The sequence below is a fragment of the Centroberyx gerrardi genome, chromosome 1 (assembly GCF_048128805.1).
Source record: "Centroberyx gerrardi isolate f3 chromosome 1, fCenGer3.hap1.cur.20231027, whole genome shotgun sequence".
Lineage (NCBI taxonomy): Eukaryota > Metazoa > Chordata > Actinopteri > Beryciformes > Berycidae > Centroberyx > Centroberyx gerrardi.
Window position 1 is genome coordinate 35,875,152 of NC_135997.1, and position 22,400 is coordinate 35,897,551.

At 40.6% G+C, this 22,400-nt stretch overlaps 1 protein-coding gene across 1 annotated transcript in view; it reads left to right on the forward strand.

Moving 5' to 3' along the window:
* The first annotated feature begins 1,660 nt into the window (after positions 1–1,660).
* LOC139920816 (mucin-5B) overlaps positions 1,661–22,400 on the forward strand; it is a 53,257-nt gene continuing 32,517 nt past the window's right edge. Inside the window, exons 1-16 of the mRNA XM_078284164.1 lie at positions 1,661–1,721; positions 1,999–2,055; positions 2,219–2,507; positions 4,753–4,867; positions 6,997–7,087; positions 7,364–7,470; positions 7,690–7,918; positions 8,860–8,985; positions 9,111–9,228; positions 10,125–10,263; positions 14,620–14,730; positions 15,616–15,685; positions 20,315–20,452; positions 21,385–21,549; positions 21,645–21,739; positions 22,160–22,286. Of these exons, the coding sequence (XP_078140290.1) occupies positions 1,661–1,721; positions 1,999–2,055; positions 2,219–2,507; positions 4,753–4,867; positions 6,997–7,087; positions 7,364–7,470; positions 7,690–7,918; positions 8,860–8,985; positions 9,111–9,228; positions 10,125–10,263; positions 14,620–14,730; positions 15,616–15,685; positions 20,315–20,452; positions 21,385–21,549; positions 21,645–21,739; positions 22,160–22,286 (2,038 nt within the window). The remainder of the gene's footprint in view (positions 1,722–1,998; positions 2,056–2,218; positions 2,508–4,752; positions 4,868–6,996; positions 7,088–7,363; positions 7,471–7,689; positions 7,919–8,859; positions 8,986–9,110; positions 9,229–10,124; positions 10,264–14,619; positions 14,731–15,615; positions 15,686–20,314; positions 20,453–21,384; positions 21,550–21,644; positions 21,740–22,159; positions 22,287–22,400) is intronic.

Below are 22,400 nucleotides of genomic sequence, written 5' to 3' on the forward strand. Positions count from 1 at the left end.
ATGAAAATGACTACTTTTCTTTTTCCCTGTAGTTTCCCTTTAAATTACATGATGTGTCAGTGCATCTACGAGGGAATCAAGAAAAAATATTTAAACTCCACAAAAACTACACTCCCTTGCATACAAGGCTAAAATCTGTTTTCATACAGTAAAAAAAGATTTTGAATTGGATCAGATAGTGAATTCAACACAAAGAGCAAAGAGGCATATGAGCTCACTGTCACAGTTGACCCTTCCAGTATTGACTGACAGTTAAAAAAGTTATCAGAAAACCAGGGAAACTATGGGCCATTAATACAATGCCTCCAGTGTGCATCTTTCTATACTCCAAGCTGGTGGTTTGTGTCCAAGGTCATGGAGTAAGCTTTGTGTCAGACAAGCGTGATGTATGCTGTATCAATGCTTATCATTGAATCAATTTTAAAAATTGTTTTCAGTTTTCAGTTTTGTCATGTACTTTGGCCTGAACCCTCTACTTGCTACTTGTAGCTATATTAAATAGACTAGTGCCCGCCTAGGTCTGATCAGTACAAGTGCTACTGTGTAGATTGCAGGTTGCACCCATAGTTTTGCAGTACGTAGGCACACTTCAACAAACCACATAATCTCATTTGGGTGGACAGTAAAACAATACTAATGGATCTGTAATTGGGTGCAGTATGAAGAACAAGAATTAAAGTAATCTCAGGTTTCCATTCATGTTTAGTCACTGTTAAGTCTTGCCATTGTAAGTGATGACTGTTGGCGATAAGAAAACAAAAGACAAAACTGTTAATCACCTAAGAGATCTGAACACACCTTGAATGTATTTTAGGTTTTATCGCATGAGTCAAAAAATGATAAAACAAAGCAAATAAAAACACTAACACTTGAAAGAGTATTAGTGAAGTCTTTAATGGTCTATAGCGTCATATGAATTCCATCCATAATTGGTCACAAAGGTGGTCTATTATTCCCACAAGTTAAAATCAGGTTTAGCTATTGCGAGTGTTTCCTAGTTGATTGTTGGATAATGCCGAACCATAGCTGTATCCTGAAGGTCTATGCCTTAAGTGAACCAGTGAATACCATTTCATGGTATTCAGTATTTTAGCCCTGCCAGGCCCTTCCAACAATTCAAGTGTGCATTTTTGTTCCCCTACTCATCTTTCATATGTAACTGAATAAGGACCAGTGAGTGACAACATAGTGCACCTGTAATATGTTCTATGGATATAGAATGTTAGGAATCTGTGTGATCCATGAACAGGTCAGATGAACAATCCAAGTAAAAACACTTACACTTGCATTAGAAAATGTTCATATTTGCACTGAATGGTCCATGGTAGAAGAGCAGGGGGCCCATATTGGTTTGGTCACCATTCTGAAAGGGAGGGGAAAAGTACATTGGCCTGCACCCAGATCTAAGGTGAACATCCTCTGAGTGTTCGTGTTTTATAAACCTCGCCCTTCATATCAGATCTGTGAAGGGGAGTGAACAAGAGAGCATGGAAGTAAACCACTCCGGAATGGGATGGTCAGGACTGGTAATTATGAAACACTATATGAAGCTATGGGAATGCCACTCCTTCACCTGCCACATTAAGACCTGCCCTCCAAGTATAAAGAGCTGGGCCTGCCTCCCATCCTTCTCAAAGCTCCTGTTGGCAAGCGGATGACTATGGCTAACCAGTCGCTACTATGGCTGACCCTGTCTGCCATGCTAGCTGCCTGGCACAGCGGTATGTACACTATGCTCCATTACTCACCCTAAAAACATAAGAAACTTGACTGTTAAGAGTTCAAATGTTTACCTACTTGGAAACAATGACTCAGTAGAATTATTGTGTCTTTGTTGTAGTATTAGATTTGATTAATGAATGGTTAAATTGTGTAGGAACATTCAGGATTGCCTTTACAAACCGTCTTATTTACTCAAGGGATTATAATATGTAGGTGACAAAGAAGGCTTAACCCACCACTTACTGATGAATCTTGAACTCTTAACTCTCTCAACAGAAGCAAAGTCTGGTTTGAACGTCATCCCTTCTATGTCCAAAATTCCTGAAATGGCAGGTGAGCTTGTTGGTGGTGGTGATTGTATATAACAGATGCTTTTCCTTATGTAGCCAAGTATCCATGGAATGGGTGAGTATCCATTCATGTAGGTAATAATGACTGTACAAACCCAATCTCTGTGTTGTGAGATGACCTCTGTTGTGGTATCATGTTCTTCAAGCTGATTTGCCTGTCATTGTAGGCGTGAGTCCTGTCCACAACGGCCAGATCTGCAGTACATGGGGTAACTTCCACTTCAAGACCTTTGATGGGGATGTTTTCCAGCTGCCCTCCATCTGCAACCATGTTCTGACCTCTACATGCAGCTCTAAGAGCAGCTACAAGGACTTCAACATCCAGATGAGACGACAGGAGGTCGACGGCCTCGTCACCATCAGCAACATCATCATGAAGCTGGAGGGGACCGTGGTGGAGCTCGCCAAGGGCTCAGTGATCGTCAACGGCAAGACGTAAGTTTACTCCAACCCCCCCTCAGCAGCTTCATCAAGACCAAAGGCATCGTGGAGTAGTTGTGGAAACTATTGCCTGGAGTGACTGTCAGGAGAACAGCCTGGTTGGGATCTAAAGACACTGAGGCTTAAGTTTCAAAGAAGTGACATTATTGTACCATCTTTCAGCTTTATTTAATAGCATAGAGTAGAGAAAAACGGGAAGGGTAGAAAAAAAGTGAGAACCCACAATATCATGAGTACATGATGAGCACATTTGGGTAGTAGTGGATTACATGTAATAGGATTAGGCACTGTTCATGTGGAACATTTGGCTTCCGTCACATTCACAGACAATGAGTTGAAACCACCTAGGTTGTGTTGTTGTGGGTGTTGATGAAGCCTGTCAGCAGATGATGTTTTTCTTGCGCTGTGCTCTGTTAATCCATGTTGTCAGTCAATGCATAGGTCTCATTGAAATGCATGGGATATTATCCTTTTTGACGTATCACAAATGCTTATGTGAACGCTGCCTTACAGTTGTCTGATCGCAAAGATGGTAACTATAATATCTTACAGTTATCAAAAAACAGTAGTCAGATACTTTTGAAAATAGGTGATTACTTGGCATTCTTATATTCTCTTTCATTCTCTTATTGAGATTAGAGACAAAAACATTTTATACAACTTAAAATAAGGGTTAATCATGGTTGTATGCTAACTGGTGACAAGAATAGTATTCAAATTACAGAATGAGAATTTTAACTTCATATCAAAGATAGTATGTAGAACTTTTTAGTTAATAATCCAAACGTAACCAAAAATAATCAGTAATAGTACATTATTGAGTTTGACTAATAGAGTCGATTATAATACTGATTAATTTTCAGTTGGTAATCAATGCCCTCTATCAGGTTACACAGCTTGGTGGGTTGGGGCACTGGCCATGTACCCACAGTGTTGTTAGTTTGGATTCAGCTCATTACCTTTCTCACATCATCCCCCTCCACCAAAAGCTATCTAATAAAAAAGACATACCCTTAAAAAAGCAACCTTCCTAAATCTGCTGTTAGTAGTTAGGGTTCGACCGATATGGAAGGCTGATACTGATATTTTTAGACTGAAGTCACCGATAACGGATATTTTGTGCCAGTATTCAATATCTATAAATTTGACCACTTTCATGCCAAGTGTTTAAGTGTTTTATTCTTGTTAGGGTGGAAAACCCTCTGAAACAGCATTTAAACTCTTCAATGAAACTCAGGATAATTAAATTCTTTGAGGGTGACATGTACCCCACCTATTTAATGGTAGGGAAACTCTGCCTTTAAATGAAGAATAAATTTACAGAAAATATGTTTATGTTATGGTTTATGTGGAAAAATGGTCAATGCACACATGTACTGGTCAATTTGCACATTACCTGACGTAGTAGTACATGTACACATGTACTTATTTACTGACAGTGTGGTACATGTATACATGGACCGGTCAGTTTGTGCATTTACGTGGTAAATAACCAATATTTAACACTACTGCATAAATAATGCAAAACCACTGCAATCAAACCGCATTTCCTGTAGCCTACTCTCTAGGGGTGGGGGATAATCGATTCTTAGAGGCATCACAACGTATTCTTGAACAATTCAGATCAATGCAGAAAACTCAATAATCAGATTTTAAAAACGGAATTCACAACATTATGACTGCCCCTTTAATTTTTTAAGACTGGGCTGTTTGAACTGATGGCTAAAGCAATTGGATGGTGCTACGGGAACGGACATAAAACACGTATGTCGTGTCTCTTGACTTTGTATGGCCTGGCTCTGGCTTTCATAACTGAGCTGTTGAGGCCTTACAGCACTGCAAGGTCCTCCAATCAAGGACCTCTAGATATCCCTTGTTCCACACTTAAAATAAAAGCTAACCTGCTGTTTTGTCCCTCAAACTCTGGAACGGTCACCTAACTATCAGATCAGCTGATTCTGTTGATTGCTTTAAGGAGCACCTAAAAGCTCACTTTTATAGGTTGGCCTTTTTATAACAGTGGGGGCCATCCTGTTAGTACTGTATGTGTTTGTATGTGTGCATATGTTTATATGTATCTATTCTCTGTGTGTATGTTTGTATGCTTATTTGGATTTATCCTTATTGTTTATTCTTTGCCTCTGTTAAGCACTTTGTGACAGCATGTTTTAAAAAGTGCTATAAATAAAGTTTTACTTGCTTACTAATATGACAGATATCTCTCTTTGTCTTTTACCAGGGCCATCCTACCATTCAGTGAATCGGGAGTCCTCATCGAGCAGACTCCCACCGACATCAAAATCAAAGCAAAGCTGGGATTGGTTGCTGTCTGGAATGAGGCTGATTCCTTTCTGGTAGGAAAATGGTTCTTTATCTTTCATAGAAACTATATGAAATCATCATATTGCAGTTTCATCGTACAATTGATGCTAACTGGGGAGTTGAATGTTCTACTGTAGCAGCGCTTGACGTTTTGAACTAAAACATAACACAGTGGTGGGCTGCAGGCCAAACAGTTTGATATAGATTTTTGGGGAAAAAAATGTAAATAGTGCAATCATAACCTTGCTATATTTTTGTAAGTGCAAAATGGCACAATCTTTACAAAAACAAATGTATACACTGTATACACTCACCTAATGCATATATATCTTAAGCCTTGAAATCTCACTAGCTAGAGAAAAACCTACCGGCCACCCCAGAGCGCAAGTATGTCCAACGCATTGCAGATGATTTTGTTATCAAGTTAAAAGTGGAGGTTCTGTCAATGTTACATGGCTTTAGAATTTTTTCTCAAAAAGAAAATTATGTTTAACTTTAGAATTACCCAACCAAATGCAATGTGTCAGATGTAACTTCCACTCAACCACTTTGTTAGATAGAAAGCGACAAGCACAAGCTAACAAACTGTGGAAGAATTGTGTATATATATGCTGTGCGCCACTCTGCCTGTAGGTGTCACTGCAGGCTGGTTGTATGTAAGATTCTACTTCCTCTACTAGCTCCACCCCCGAGCAAGTATAAATACTGATCGTGTCTAGCGTCCGGTGAGAGAAATTCATTTAGTTACTAAGGCAATGGTCTTCTCCCGTGCACGTAAAATAAAGCATAATCAACAGCAGTCAACTGAGTGTTTTTTGAAGAATTCCACGACAAAACCAACAATCAATATCCCAGCAAGCATGCTACTAATGAATAGCCATAGCAACCATGCTATTAGCGAACAATGTCAACTAGCATGCTACAAACAAACAAGAACAAGCAAACATATCAGCCTGTAAATAAATCAATATACCAATAAACATACCACTAACATAAGGCACCAGCAAGCATGCTTCAGTCAAATAGTTCAAACCCTACAACACTCAAGGGTACTTACAGTTGCTGCTTTGAGCCCCCCGTCAGATTCCTTTTTTTTGCCAGATCCACTGACTGGCTCCCATTGCTGCTTCAGACATATCATTCACTGTCTGCAAACTGGACTTAGGGGCATAGTCTAGGCTTCCAACCTCTCTGCTCCACTTCTACGAACTTAGTATATGTTCCTTTCATATGCCTCATCTACTACGTCATCCCATGGCACTGAATAAAATACACTATCCACTGAGTCTGGCCTTAAATTAATGCCCACTATTTTCTGTGGCATTCAACTTTTTCCCCAAATGTACTGCCATTTGCCTATCTCTGCCCACACCTAGCTAAATTATGCCTGCCCAGAACATCTTTACTGTGAGTCTTTTCTCCCTCACAGACACAACCAATAGTACTATCTTCCTTCCTGTGAGCTGGTGAATTCACTTCTGTGCGCTTGCTCTCAATTGCTGCTGCTAGACATTTAAGCACCTGATTATGAGGTGTATTGTCCTTGGGACAGATTAACTTTGCATCCTGACAAAATATGTTTGAGAATAGCTACAGTATGCCTGAACATGAGGAACAGGATGGGTCCTCACCTACCCATTGACTGAGATTTTGGGGAGATGGTAGCACATCATAGGTTGTAGCTATAATGAATCTAATTCGGTTTGCCTCCATACCACACAACTCCCTCAAGCCAAATTTCTTCCTCTCTACACTTTCCCAGTTTATCCACTGACCCTGTTTTTCCTGAGAGATGGCCTTAGCACACCTTGCTACTTCCTCTTGCTGATGTATTTTGTCCACAACCACCTTACTTTTCCGTGGCGGGGTTGCCATACTCCATACAGGTTGCCTAGGCCTAGTCCTAGTCCTCCCTGCCCTTGTTGCACCTGTCCTACAATGTCATAATAGAACTATCTGTTCACTTTGTGGAACCCTTTGACAGGCCAAAAAGAATTTTGTGGAAATTACCCCTTTAGCCTGACTTTGGGTATTGCTACTCTACAGGGAGCCAAATGAAGAGTTGGCCTATAATAGACAAACTTTATGAGTGTGAATACTGGGGCTGTGCTGTAGGCTCTATTATGGTCTGGTGCTGAAGGTGATGTGTTTGGCTCCTCAGGTGGAGCTAGATCTGAAGTACAAGAATCAGACCTGTGGTCTTTGTGGAGACTTCAATGGAGTCCAGCTCTACAACGAGTTCTACAGCCATGGTAAACTTTCAAATTGTACTTGCACTTTTAACGGTCTTAGCCTTCTTAGTTTCCAGATCGGTGAGGTTACACAATCATGGGAAACTATTTTAAGTATTTGAAAGTCAATTTAGTATACATTTCTAATTGAGAACTTATCTGACACGATCTGAATTGTCCTAATGCAGTAAACCCCAACCATCTGGTACTGCAAGTTAAAACCATGTTTAGATGTATGTCTTCATATGGACATGTCCACAGCACCTAATTTATCTTTCTTTGAAATGGCCCAAAAAGGTGCGAAAATATCTCCCATGGATTACGCTAACTTCTGGAAAATGGATGGTCCAACTGAGAGCTGCTCTGACTACACACTGGCCTCCACAGAAAGCTGCAATGGCATGGTGAGGCCTTGCATTATTATACGGGGCAATAAGATTTAAAATCTAAAGGCTATAACATGTGCATCCTTAAATAATTACTGATGTCTTGCACTGTCTTTCTTCCTTCTTTCTTTCTGTCTACCTATCTCTGACTATACATCTGTTCACCTGTCTGTCCTTTCTCGTTATCTGTTTCCATTCATCCCTGCCTGTCTGTCTACCTGCCTGTCTGCCCTATAGAAACCCCTGTGTGAGCAGATCCTTACAGGACCGGCCTTCAGCAGCTGTCAGGGTCTGCTGGACATTGCCTCCTTCACCTCGGCCTGTATTGCAGACCTCTGCCACTGTGGCAGCAGCTCTGACAACAATGTGGATGCCGTCTGCCTCTGTAACACCATCTCTGAGTTCTCCAGGCAGTGCGTCCACGCCGGTGGCAAGCCCAAAAACTGGAGAACACATGAGCACTGCTGTGAGAATGCCTGCACTCATCAGACATCGCTAACTAAACATGCAAACACATTCAATATTCTTATGGTTTTTGTTACATGGTTTGAATCAAAGTCTCAGGTTCACTAAAGGTTTGCACAGCTGTATCACCAAAATGACCAAATTTAGAATGCCATGCTATTCACTAACCAAATACAATGAGTGGAAAGCTGCCTAATAGCGGTGGTACAAAAATGAAACCTCATTCCACTTGTCATAATATTTATTTGTAGGTAAGGCCATACAGATTGAGATTGCACCTAATTCACTAACACTTCACATACCCCAATTATTGGGTTTATGGGTACATAAAATTGTGTGTCGTATGCATAGCAATGAAAATGGATATTATGTTTGTGAATAATGTCACAGAATGGGAGCATATAAATGGAGAACAACAAGGGGCCAAGGATCGACCCTTGAGGCACTCCACAATTGAAATGCGCCAGGGCAGAGGAGGCATTGCCAATCACAACAGGAAATTTTCTGTCAACAAGATATGATTTAAACAGATTCAGAGCAGTGTCAGTGACCCCAGCTATTTAAAAAAAAAAAAAAATTCTGAAAGGTAGCTTAAAGATTTTGTGATAGAATGGCTGCTATTATTGCTGCAAGACACAGGCATTGTCACCAGCAAGTGTCACCAGGAAGTGAGGAAATGAGGAAGATGGTTTTCAATCCCAGAATTGCAGATCAGATAAGAGAATGTTCCAATTATAAAGTGCTTTAGGGCAAAGAGGTGCCATCCTTGACACAACTTGATTTGCACACATTCCTGTGCTCTTCGCTCAAGCCAAAATGCATAGATTACCCTTGCAACGCAATCTTAGTGAATCTGTCTTTTGATGCAAGACATTAATAACAGGAAATAATAACAGGAAAGGCTGAATGAAGTGGTGAGATCCAGAGCTGATGTGTTCACAGGGAAGACATGTCCCTACAACATGGAGTACCAGGAGTGTGGAAGCCCCTGTGCTGATACCTGCTCCAACCCAGAGGCCAGCCAGACCTGCGACAACCACTGCATCGATGGATGCTTCTGCCCTGCAGGTGCAATACACACACACACTTGTGCATGCACGCATGCCTGCACACACACACACACACACACTCACACACAGACACGCACACACACACAGAGTTTCCATAGTGTATAATGTTGTGGTCATTCTCAGGAATGTTGGTGGATGATGTGAACAGAATGGGTTGTATTCCACTGAGCAACTGCTCCTGCAGCTACAACAGCAAGACCTATAAACCTGGAGAGTCCTACTCAAGCAACTGCAAAAAATGGTAGGATATCTGACTTTAATTGAAACAAAGATAATGAGTTGCTGGTAGTGGCAAAATAACTATAGAAAGGAAACAAGCACAGATCCTGTACAGACCCATGGCGTGTCTGTTCAATTCTATGCACTGAAGCACTGCAACATGGTTAAATGACCTAATTCCACTAATGTTACTTAAATACCACAAGATAATAACGTTACCTACTGTTAAAGTTCGTAGGGCAGCAGAAGACATGTTACAGTCTACAAATCCCGTTACTAACACAGGCGAGTTTGGAGCTTTTGATTTTGTGCCTCTGTATGAGAAACACTGCATCTCGCAGTCCTGACCTGAATTTGCCTCGTGATGCCCTCAGCTGCGCCGTGGGAAAAATACCACTCATAAAGAAAGATTTAATACCTGGGACAATATGTTTTGGCCATGTTGCCTTTGTCAAGGTGGTTACAATCGCATGCCCAAAACACACAATATATTACCTAGTGCTACTTAACCTCTGACCTCTGACATCACAAAGTTGTGATCTGATTGTCTAACAACAAAGACACATTTACATCTATTTAACCCACATACTGTATATACAGAAATACACATGAACTATGATATTTGTAAAAACCCACATATTGGTACATTTGGGTATTTATGTTGTATAAATGGGACTTGGTTGTTAACGAATCAGATGATAACTTTGTGATGTCAGAGGTATTGGGCCTGCAAGTACCAAAGAGCAGGGCAAAGCAGTCAGCAATTATTGGCAGTTGCCATGTATGGACAAGGTACTGTTTTTTGTACCCTTAATGCCGTTTGTTTTCTTGTCTCCATTATTATATACTTGGCAAACTGTTGTTTCCATGTGGATAAAAATAAAATATTCAATTGTGGGTGTGTGCATGTACCGACAGTGTATGTGTGGGTGGCCAGTGGAACTGCAAGGAGGAGAACTGTCCAGGAACCTGCTCTGTGGAGGGAGGAGCCCACATCAACACCTTTGATGGAAAAGCCTACACCTTCCATGGAGACTGCTCCTACGTACTGGCCAAGGTAGTATACCACATCCACACCACTGCTGTTATACCACATCCACACCACTGCTGTTATACCACATCCAGAAAATTACACTGCTCTCTATCGTTTTGAAACTTTAAAGCATATTGCAGTTGCCAAACACCCTCTTTGAATTTAGAGTTTTCTACACTATGTGATTCAGTGTTGATTTTCTTTTCATGGAACTTCAGAATGATTACACTTTGTCAGGGACTTGAACTCACAACCTTGTGATCCAAAGTCCTGTGCCTAACCACTCCACCAACTTCCACTTTGCTGTTCCAAAGTGGGAAATTAAACAAAGGGATAAATGATAGGGCATCGGTGATAGTCCCACCTATGTTGAAAGCCTCAGAAAGAGTATTATAACTTTATTAGTGCCCCACATTAATCAATTTAAACATGGCTTTAGATACATCATTTTGAAAGTACAGACATCATTTGTCTTTAGTTTGATAAAGATTGATCAAACTATCTTGAACATGTCACATTGTCAATTTATCAAACTATTTGCAGCTAAACATTTCGATCTCAGTTTTCAAGATTTTACGTTTTTTGTCTGTTTACTAATTAAGGTTTGACGATTTCAAAAATCATGTTGTTTTTTTGCCGTAACGTACACTTTAGGAGGACAATGCAGTGGGAGGGATTGCTATAGGGGGGCAACTTCAGAATCGGGGGTAGGTACCGGTATATGAAAGATTTATCTCACTTCTGCGAACATATCCAGGAAATTTCAGCTCTCAAGGACATGCAATTTTTTTACAAATTTTTTGAAGTTTTGTGGATATCTGTGGAGATTTGGTTATTATGTAATAAGCCATGCCCACTATCATCAATAGATAAGAATGGCGTGACGTTTCAAATAGAGCACGCCCACAAAGTGTGGTACAAATCAAAATTTTCTGTGGTTGCTTTTTCTGTGTTCTGATAATTTATGTGAAATGTACAGTATATGGTGTAAATAATTTGTTGTTACCTTTTCACAGTTATCAAAGAACTGCATTATCATTAAAATGTTTATTTTCTGGAAGTCACCAAATTCTAACAAGCTAGCAAACTTCCGTGCAAACTTCCATTCAAGAGAGGAGTCACGTTAGCATTTTGAGACTTCAAGAAAAAACATTTTAATGATTTTGCTGTTGTTTGACAACCGTGAAAAGGTAACGTCAAATTATTTACACCATATACAAGAGAAAATTCCTGGCAATGTGTATCCTGGCAATTGACTGCATAGATTTTTATGAAATTTTGTACACATGTTCTAGAATCATGTCCAAGTCGATCCAGGAAATTTGATCACGATTGATGAAAGTGGGCGTGGCTTATTGCATAATAAGAAGTCAAAACTTCAAAAATTCATAAACAATCAGCCGTATGTCCTAGAGCAGTGTTTCCCAAACTTTTTTTCTGGGGACCCACTTTTTAAAAATGACAAACCATCGCGACCCAATTCACAATAGGCCTTATCTATAAATCGTGAGAAGAGCGAATTTGTGCATAAATGAACGTTCCTGACCATTTTTACTGCCATCACCTTATATTATCTTGAATAGGTAAACCGGCCATTTCGAAGAGATATACGTTTGATAAATCACAACTTTGTTTTATGCACGTGTTATTGAAAACGTATACATATGTTAAATACTTCATAAATGAGACCAAATAAATGCATTTAGGCGGAGTTAACAGGCTATCTCATTGTTTTTATTTCCTCTCATCAGTAAAACAATATACACATTTTAACTTTATAAATGAGACAAAATAAGTGCATTTAGGCGGAGTTAACAGGCTCTCGTTTTTTTCCTCTCATCAGTAAAACAAACAGAATGTACGCTAGCCTTTCATATTAGATTCAATGTTATAAGTACAATTATCAGAACAATACGAACATTCACTATCAAAAACATGCTTCTTGTTGAAAGTTTTTTGAAATGCTCATGCCTATTATCAGAACTAGAAGTAGGCTTGTTTTTAAGTGCAGCTATTGTTATCAAACAGTCAATCAATCAATTCGAACAGTCAACAATCAGTTCGTTAACCACATCAGGTCTATTCCACGTCAAATCTCATTAGGCCCATTATGTGCTATTTACCTTGCTAATGTGATAGGTGGGCCTGCTTGCTTTTTAGTATTGCATTCCAGTCCGGTGTACAAGAGGAGAGAGCAACACGCATATCGGGTGCAGCGTTCAGTCTATTTCTGTCATCAGCGGGTTGAATGTGACCGGCAGCAGGGGTCGGTTCACGTCCATCCTCATGCTGCCTTCCCTCACAGGCGGTAGTTTGGCTAACGTTAGCTGTAGTCTGGTCTTTAGCTGGGCCTTTCTTTTTTATTAGCCAAGCATCCATTTCTTGTGGCTGGCTGCAGAATCTGCCGGAAACCGTGAGTGTGGTAGAAATACCAACGAGCTCCCTCATGTGGCTTAAAGGTGTACTGCAGATATAAATCTTAAATAAAAGACTATGGAAGAAATTCTGCAAATTTATTTGGCGACCCAAATAAAATCTCCTGCGACCCACCTGTGGGTCGCAACCCAGTCTTTGGGAATGACTGTCCTAGAGAGTAAAAATCCCATCGGCACTCATCGCAAGAGAAGGGGTGTAACCCCGGTGCCCTGGCAAAGTTCCCAAACAGGCCTTCCTTCCATGGCCACCTAATCATCCCTCATTACCTAATTGGCTCTTTCAGTCCTCTACTCTCCACTGAGATAGCTGATGTGTGGTGAGCGTTCTGGCGCAAACTGGCTGCCGTGCTGCCGGTGGATGAGTTGAGTCCCCCCCCGCCCACACCGATATGTGAAGCGCTTTGAGTGCTTAGAAAAGCGCTATATAAATGTAATCAATTATTATTATTATTATTATTATTATTATTAAATCTTTCATACACTGGTACCTATCCCTGATTCTGAAGTTGCCTCCCTCTTTTTATAGCAAAAACTGACTGTGATCCCACAGCGTTGTCCTCCTAAACCATATGTTAGCCTATTTAAAAAAAAAAAAACATCATTTTTGAAATCGTCATACCTTAATTAGTAAATCGACAAAAATTTTAATGATATCTTGAAAACTGAGCATACAGTAGATTGAAATGTGCAGCTGCAAATAGTTTGATAAATTGACAATGTGATATGTTCAAGATAGCTGATCAGTCTTTATCAAACTTAAGACGTCTATGATGTCTATACTTGCAAGATGATGTCTGTAAAGCCATGTTTGAATTAATGTGGGGCACTAATACAGTTATATTATGTCTGAGGCATTCAATATAGGTGGGACTATCACCATAACCTATCACTCTTTGTTTTATTCTCCCATTTTGGAATACCAAAGTGGAAGTTGGCGGAGTGGTTATGCACGGGTCTTTAGATTACAAGGTTATGAGTTCAAGTCCCTGTCAAAGTGTGATCATTTTGAAGTTCCATGAAAAGTAAATTAACACCGAATCACATGAAAACTCAAAGCAGGTGTTTGACATCATCTGTCAATGGCAAAATACCTGATTTGGCATCACTGATTGGGTTTAGCCAGACGTTTCAACCCACAGAGAGCAGTGCAGCAGCAGTTTTCTGTACCATGTGATATAGTATTGATTTATTTGTTAATGGAGAGCTCTACAAAGTTCTATAAAGTGGTTAGCACTGTCAATCATGGGCTGCAGTATCATAGTACTCCCTCTCTTTAGTTAGTTTCTCCTCAGTAAAACCATAATAGCAGTTTGGCTCAGTAGGTAAAGCATCAGCCTCTCATGTGGACGATTGTGAGTTCAAATCGAGGCTTGTCCTTTCTGAAGTCATAAATCCTCAAAAACAAGGGGCATATTTTTCAATTGGAAGTTTGGCCATTGTGAATAACTTCAACAATGTGGTTGCAATGAAATGATAAACTTGACAGTAGTCACAGGCCAACACAGCTATAACTACTCGACTACATGTTCAGTCGTCACAAAGCTTGTCTCTTTGTGTCTGTGTACCTTCTGTAATGTTTTGTCTATCTGTCTGTCTTTTTGTCAAATTGTGCTTGGACCCCGCAATCGCCGCTTGCAGCTATATTTATTATTATTGTTATTGTTATTGTTATTATTGCTTCCACTACTACTGCTGCTACTTCTACTACTACCACTATTAATACTACTACTGCTAAATGTGGTTGCTACTGCTGTTACTACTACTAGTACTACCACTGCTACTACAGCTATACCACTACTGCTAGTACTACTGCTACTACTGGTATACTACTACTTCTACTACTACTGCTGCTACTGGTAGTTCTAATGAGGTCTCTGTACGTTTTTCTGTCAGTTTTACAGTTATCTTTGGCAGTATGTGAATAACATTGTGTTTGTGTGTTTAGGACTGCAGTGGAAGCCAGTTTGTGGTACAGGGAGAACTAGTGCAGTGTGGACTAACTGAGAGCGAAACTTGCCTTGAGTCTGTTACCCTGAGCCTGTCTGGGGGGGTTACTGTGAGTATGACACACACACACACACACACACACACACACACACACACACAATGTACAAACCCTTTTGCAGTCATTGGTCTGTAAAAATCTGTCATTATTTCAAGAAAATAGATAATACTATCCTCAAAAATATATTGTAAATAAAGGTCTTCAGATGACTCATCTTTAATAGTAACCCATGATGTGCTTCATGTTCACACCATAAACAATTTTATGAAGATAATAGTAGATAATAGGCATCAGAGTTTTTCAAATGGTGGAAAACAGATTGGAAAATAGATTGGAGGCTGGAAAAGAGAGATCCAAGGCACTGCAAAAATGTGTTTAAAGGCCCTTATTCTATTTGATTTGTCGTAATTGAAAGTTAAAAACTGAATCCAAAGTGTTTCAGCCACATGGAAGAAGGCCATGGGGCAAGTGTATTGGATATGTGATTTTTGAATGATACTCTTCTTTCACAGGAAGTGTTCATTTATTGATTTATAGGAGTGTGAGTTATGTAAGCATATTGCGGCAATCTTGACCGCAATATGCTTCAGTTTTTCACATCACCTACTGTATGGGAAATAACACATTGTTAATTAGAATGAATCTTGTTATGACAAGAAAAAGTCCTTTTAATATAAGAAAACCTGTCGATTTTTTTGTTTTGTTTTGTTTTGTTTTGCAGAAGAGTGCAATATGCTTTCATAAGGGGCAGTCCAGTCTTCGGTGGGTTTTCTTTAGAGACAAGTAGAAAGGCTGAAAGCTTCTGGAGGGATTCAGTCCTGGTCCAGTAGGGTTTTATGTGATTCAGAGGCATCGGGTCGTAATCATTACACCATCCCCGAACACACATATGGAATATTAATATTTCAGTCTTAACAGATTCTCTCCTTCATACAGGTGATCACCATCCAGCCAAGTGGCAAGGTTTTTGTGAATGGTATCTACGTTCAGTTACCCTTCTCTGCTGGTGAGATATATTGTACTGTACAGTAGTTACCTCTTTGTCTCTCTGTTTCTCTCTCTATGTGATATGTAGAAAATAGAAGATATATACACTCAGTGGTACTTTATTAGTCACACTTCCCTGTTAATGCCAGACAGCTCAACTGGATGGTTGAAGAGTGAAAAAACATTGCCTGGTCTGGCAAATTGCAACAAATCACTCTGTGTTGTGACATGCCAATGGCAGATTAACAGCATGAGCCCATGGATTCATCCCTGGTGTCAACAGCACAGGTTGCTGGTGGTATAATGGCGTACCAAATGTTTTCTTGGCTCCCATTAGGCACCTTACCAATGGAGCGTCATTTGAACACCACAGTGAACCTAAACAATGTTGCTTACCAGGTCCTGTCTAGCCTTTGCCAAATGGGAGCTCCCAGTACGATAAAGATGGTCCAGGAGCATGACAGTGACTTCAGTTCCTTTGGGATGAGATGGAATGGGATGTTCACAGCATGAATGTGCTGCCAAAAAGTCTACAGATACTTAACGAGACTATCGAATTAGCATGGATCAAGATCCCTGCGGAACATATCCAGCATTTGTTCAATGCAGGCCTTGAAGAAATCAGGGTGTTCTGGAGGCAAAAGTGGGTCCTACCCAGTACTAAGTGGTGTACTTAACACAGTGCCTTTGAGGGACCGAATGGCTCTCAGAAGCAACCCCGGCACAGTCGTAAGCCTTTTCCAAATCCGTGAAACACTTGTAGACAGGTTTGGCAAATTCCTATGACCCTTCAATTATCTGTGAGAGGGTAAAAAGCTGGTCCACTGTTCTGCGCCGAAGACAGAATCTGCGTTGTTCCTCCTGAATCTGAGGTTTGTCTAGCAGCCAGACAGAGTGTCCTTTCCAGCACCATAGCATAGGCTTTCCAAGGGAGGCTGAGCTGTGTGATTCCACGTAGTTGGAGCACACCCTCCGATCCCATTTTCTGAACACGGGGACCCCTGCCCCTGTCAGCGAATCCAATTGCACTGTTCTCAAAATCCATAGCCCAACAGTATTCAGAGCCTTCACCTATGAATCGATAAAGGGTCTAAAAGATTTTGAGCTTCTAAAAAAAGATTCTGAGCTTGTGAGATGATGTTTGCAAATAATTTGAGACTTGCAGTTGTATATCACCATTTGTGAACATGTGAAAAAAAATGTGAATGTGAAAAATGTGAATGTGTAAAAAAGATTGAAGCAAAGAGAAATCGTTTGTAAATGTGCAGAAAGGATTTGTAGTTGTAAACAACATTTTGTGAACGTGTAAATCAAATTTGTGCACAAATGATTTTAAATGTGAGGTTGCACAAAGAATCAGAGTAGACAGATACAGTTTTGTGAATGTGTAAATGAAACATTCAGAGTAGCAAACTGTGCGTGAAAAATGTCACGTGTCAAGTATAAGCCTGTTCGTGTGACATCGAGGTTACAAGCACGATTTTTACCCTGTTTTGACTAGGGATTCTGACTAGCCTCTTTTGACTATCCAATCAGGGTGTGAGTTTTACTATCCAATCAGGGGACGAATGGCTCTGGCGCTCTGGTCAGTACAGTCGGCTGCAGTCCCCCTCGCTGTCGGAAATCATAGCAGCAACCACAGCTTGAGAGCTAGATAACTGAGGGCAGCACATAGCAATAGACAGACCTGCGTTACATTGATATGTCAACTGAGTAATTACAGGCTGCACTGCACAGCTGGCATTTTGCTTATGTGTTACCAAATGTAACCCACGTGGGTCCCAGAAGATGTATCAGTGGTGTTCATCATGACGAACTCCGACAGCGAGGGGAAGGCTGTGCCGGGCTGGGCTGGGCTTGATGTAGGCCTGAGCTATGAGCTGCGAGTTAGGCGATAAAATAAATGTAAAATGCTCCACGACAACCAGAGGGGTAGGTCAAAATTCATCTATAAACAATGTCATTTTTATTAAATAAAAGAATATCAGAAACAATACAGAAACTCAGAGAGAGAGAGAATTTGCACCTCTTTATCTTCCTTCCTTGAGTCCAACACCACCTGCAGCTGCCTGCCATCAGTGTAAATTAACTTCAGTTTGGTAGTATGTATGGTACTCTTCAACAAAGGAAACCACATGAAGACAAATCATTTATTTGCTTAATAATAAAATACTTTTGATACGCTCAATATTAATAACGCTAATGAACTTTGTACATCTGCCTATATATCATGTTACTTGTATATTTTACAACAAAAAAAAATCATTATTTCAGTTTGCATGGTATAACCACAATATTCATAATTTAGAAATCATTTTATTTGCCAACATGTTTTGTGGTTACACCATGCATACTGAAATAATGAGTTTTGTTGTAAAATATACAAGCAACATGATATATACAAATATAAAAAGTTCATGAGCGTTATTAATATTGAGCGTATCAAATGTATTTTATTAAGTAAATATATGATTTCTCTTCATGTGGTTTCCTTTGTTGAAGAGTACCATGCATACTACCAAACCGTGAAGTTAGTTTACGCTGATGGCAGGCAGCTGCAAGTGGTATTGGACTTAAGGAAGGAAGATAAAGAGGCTCACATTCTCTCTGTCTCTGAGTTTCTTTATTGTTTCTGATATTCTTTTATTTAATAAAAATGCCATTGTTTGCAATGATTTTTGACCTATTCTTCCAGTTGTTATGGAGCATGTGACGCACCGCTGCCGGCTGCCTTTTAGCACTTTATTTTATCGGCTAACTCCGCCTATGTCAAGCCCGAGCACCCTGGGGTTAAAGACAAGCACAGCCTTCCCCTCGATGTCGGAGTTCCGCATTTGACTAGAGCGCCAGAGCCATTCGTCCCCTGATTGGATAGTAAAACTCACACCCTGATTGGATAGTCAAAAGAGTAGCGTTCTCATTGGCTAGTCAGACTCCCTAGGCAAAACAGGGTCAAAATTTATGCTTGTAACAAATTTGTCTTTGATTTAAACTTTGAGCAACACTTTTCACACACAGTTTGCTACTCATTGTTTATTGCACATTCACAAAACTGTATCTGTTCACTCTGATTTTTTTGCAACGTCACATTTGAAATCATTTGTGCACAAATTTGATTTACACATTCACAAAATGTTGTTTACAACTACAGACCTTTTCTACACATTTACAAATTATTTCTCTTTGCTTAAATCCTTTTTACACATTCAAATACATTCATACAAAGTTTTTGCAAGTCTCAAATTATTTGCAAAAATCATTTCACAAGTTCAGAATCTTTTTTTATAAGCTCAAAATCATTTAGACCCTTTATTGAGCCCATATTCACCATTTCAGGACAAATCTTGTCCATTCCTGGTGCCTTGTCCCCTGAGGAGCTTTCTAACTATCCCGGTGATCTATGCCAAGGAGATGGGCTCAGACCCTGGAAAGGGTTTCCATGACAGAGGTTTTGAACAGGGTCCATTCCGACTCCATGTTCCCAATCCCCGCCCGGGTACAGGAGAAGTTCGCTTTGGGGTGAGAGTTGAAATCATTGTGGACAGAGTCCTCCACCAGCCACTCCAAGCAAACCCTCACTACACGTTTGGGCTTACCAGGCATGTCCAGCAGCCTCCCCCATCATCTGATCCAACTAACCACCTGATGGTGATCAGTTGACACTCAGTCCCTGTCTTCACCTGAGTGTTCAGAACATATGGCTTCAGGTCTGACGAAACAGCAACAATGTTATGTTCAAACACGGTGTTCATTATGGATAATCCATGGCTAACAAAGAAGTCCAATGACAACACAACACTTGGGTTCAGATCAGGGAGGCCACTCCTCGTAATTACACTCCTCCAGGTATCCCATTCATTAACGTGAACGTTAAAGACTCCCAGTAGGACGATGGAGTGTGTTAGAGCAGTTGGAGCTTGAAGACATGGATGGCGTCATGATCGCTTATGATCAGCCAATCAGAGTGCGTGACTCTGCGTAGACTCGACGCAAAGTTGAGGTTCTTGGGCAGGTATGCAACACCTATGCGGAGACCCTTTTCAACCCCAAATATGCGTCCGTTTATGTGCAGAGACGCTATTTTCATTAAAGTATAAAATGCGCTTAGGTGGAGCCCTCTCCAGCACCCTACCCCCTGTCTCCAAGAAGCCAGAGTACTCAGAACTGCTGTTAGATGTGTATGTGCAAACAATAGTCAGAGCTTTCCTCTCCTCACCGCAAAGTCGCATTGAGGCAACCCTCTCACCCACCGGGAGAAACTCCAACTGTGCAGCAGCCAGCTGGGGACTCGTAAGTATCGTCCCACACACCCATCACCCTGGGCAACTCCTAAGTAGGAGAGAGGCCACCCCCTATCAAGGAGATTTGTTCCAGAGCCAACACTGTGTGGAGGCCAGCCAACCACCTTATACAGCAATTTATTGACAACAACAGCAACATGTTTCAATTAGGCTATTTGTTCTTATGGCTTTTGAGTTGAGATAATATCTTTAGTTTCCAGTCAAATGTAACAAGAGATTCTGTGGGTAGCGCAATAAAACCCCCAAAACAAAAAAATGCCTCCTATTATGAGCTGCAGCTTTAATTTCTTAAACTAAACAAACTTGAGACATACTCAATACCTCTACCCTTCCCCCCCAATCCCTAGCTGGAATCTCTACCTTCAGAGCCTCCTCTTTCTACCTGGTGGTCCAGACCTCCATTGGTGTGCTGTTGGAGGTGCAGCTCCAGCCAGTAATGCAGCTCTACATCACAGCTACCAGAGACTACAAGGCCAAGACCTGTGGTATGTGCACCGCTACAATATGCATTTCTTGTCTCTGCTCTATAGGTCTATTTTTCCTAGTTTGCCATCATGACAATTGATTGTGTTAAAAATGTCATCACTTATTTCACTGTAGTAACATGATCTCATAAAAAATCGTGAAATGAGCATCAACTCTGAAATGCAGATTTACATACTGTGGACATTAAAATTACATTCCTCGACCACTAATTGGACTCTGTGACAATAACACAACTTGAATTCTGTGGCAACAGCACTTGGACTGCCAACTTTGGTGGATTCCCTGCTATGTTTACTGCTTATGTTGACATGCTTCCTAAATTCATGACGCCAGATGGGAGATAACAGAGCCTGCAAAAAATTCCCACATATCCTATTTGTAATTACCACCAGGAGGAACGTTTTATTCCCAGTCGGCAGATCATATTTATCACATCTGATATGCATTGAATGAAGTATTTGAGTGGTCTAGCTCATGTAGCTAGTTAAAATAACATATCTGATACCACAATATGCAAGTTTCAGGCAAAGGATAATCAGAAATTGGATGTAGACAGGTCCCATTGCAGCATGTGTGTTATCGTGTTGAAAGGACATGTTTAAATTGCCTTGTGGGTTCAACTGTTGGAGAGCAGCGCTCCTGGCTAACTGAAGCTACATCAATTTCTATAGTGAAGTAAGTGATGAAATGTTGATCACAATCAATTGTCATGATGGCAAAAACCAGAGAAAATAAGGCCCAGGTTGAAAATAATCAGAATTGTTGAAACTGTATCAGGAGGTAAAATAACAGCAGTAGTATCAGTAGCAGCAGAACGACTGTGACCGAAAGAAAATGTGTAATATATGCATTATGAGAGATTATGGAGAATTCTAAAATGTTATCATATGTAACAATGAGAGGAATATGAGTGTGTGTTTCTGCCATGCAGGTCTATGTGGGAACTTCAACACAAACCAGGCCGATGACTTTCTTAAGCTCAGTGGTGTTCTAGACGCCACGGCGGTCGGCTTCGTCAACAGCTGGAAGACACATGCTAGTTGCCCTGATCTCAAAAGCAACTTTGACAACCCCTGTAGTCTTAGTGTGGACAATGGTACGCATTCATAACAGTCTAATTAATTAATAATCTCTATTATCAATGTGGGTTCTTAAGAATGACTAAACTCAGTACTGCTTTGTCTCTGACAGAGAAGTACGCCCAATACTGGTGTTCCCTGCTGAGCGATCCTCAGGGAGTGTTCGCTTCCTGCCACTTAGAGATCAGCCCAGACATTTACAAAGATGTGAGTCTCACGGCTACTGCCTTTATATCATCACCAGGGCTGAGTCCAGTCTCCAGACCACTTATCTGACATCTTGGACTTGTCTTGGGTCTCGGTACTATTTTGACTCAGGCTTCTCTCGGTCTCAGCCACTATTGGATGTTGACCTGCCTGTCTAAAAAGATAAAACATTTTCTCAACTGAACCACAAATAATTTAAGGGATTGCACTTGTGTATGTAACGGTCCTCAAAAGTCTACGCATTGATTAATCAGTTCCTATGCATTGATTAGTTGGATGTTGAAGGGTAGTACAGAACTCCTGCAGATAGATATACTGTATATCTCTGTTGATTCTCAAAGAACTCTCAAATCCCTTTGGACCTGGTCTTGTCTGGACCTGGTCTTGGAATTGAAGTTTCTGTATTTTGTCTCCTCATAGAACTGCATGTATGACAGCTGTAACTGTGAGAACAGTGAGGCCTGCATGTGTGCTGCAGTCTCCTCCTACGTCCATGCCTGTTCAGCTGCAGGGATCCAGATCAGCGGCTGGAGGAAGGCCATTTGCGGTGAGTAATGATGACAATATGGCTGCTTTTCAGGTAAAATAGAAAACTGTCAATCTGGTCTTACATTAGATAAATCATTCACATAGCCTACTGTATGCTCACCAAAGATTTTTT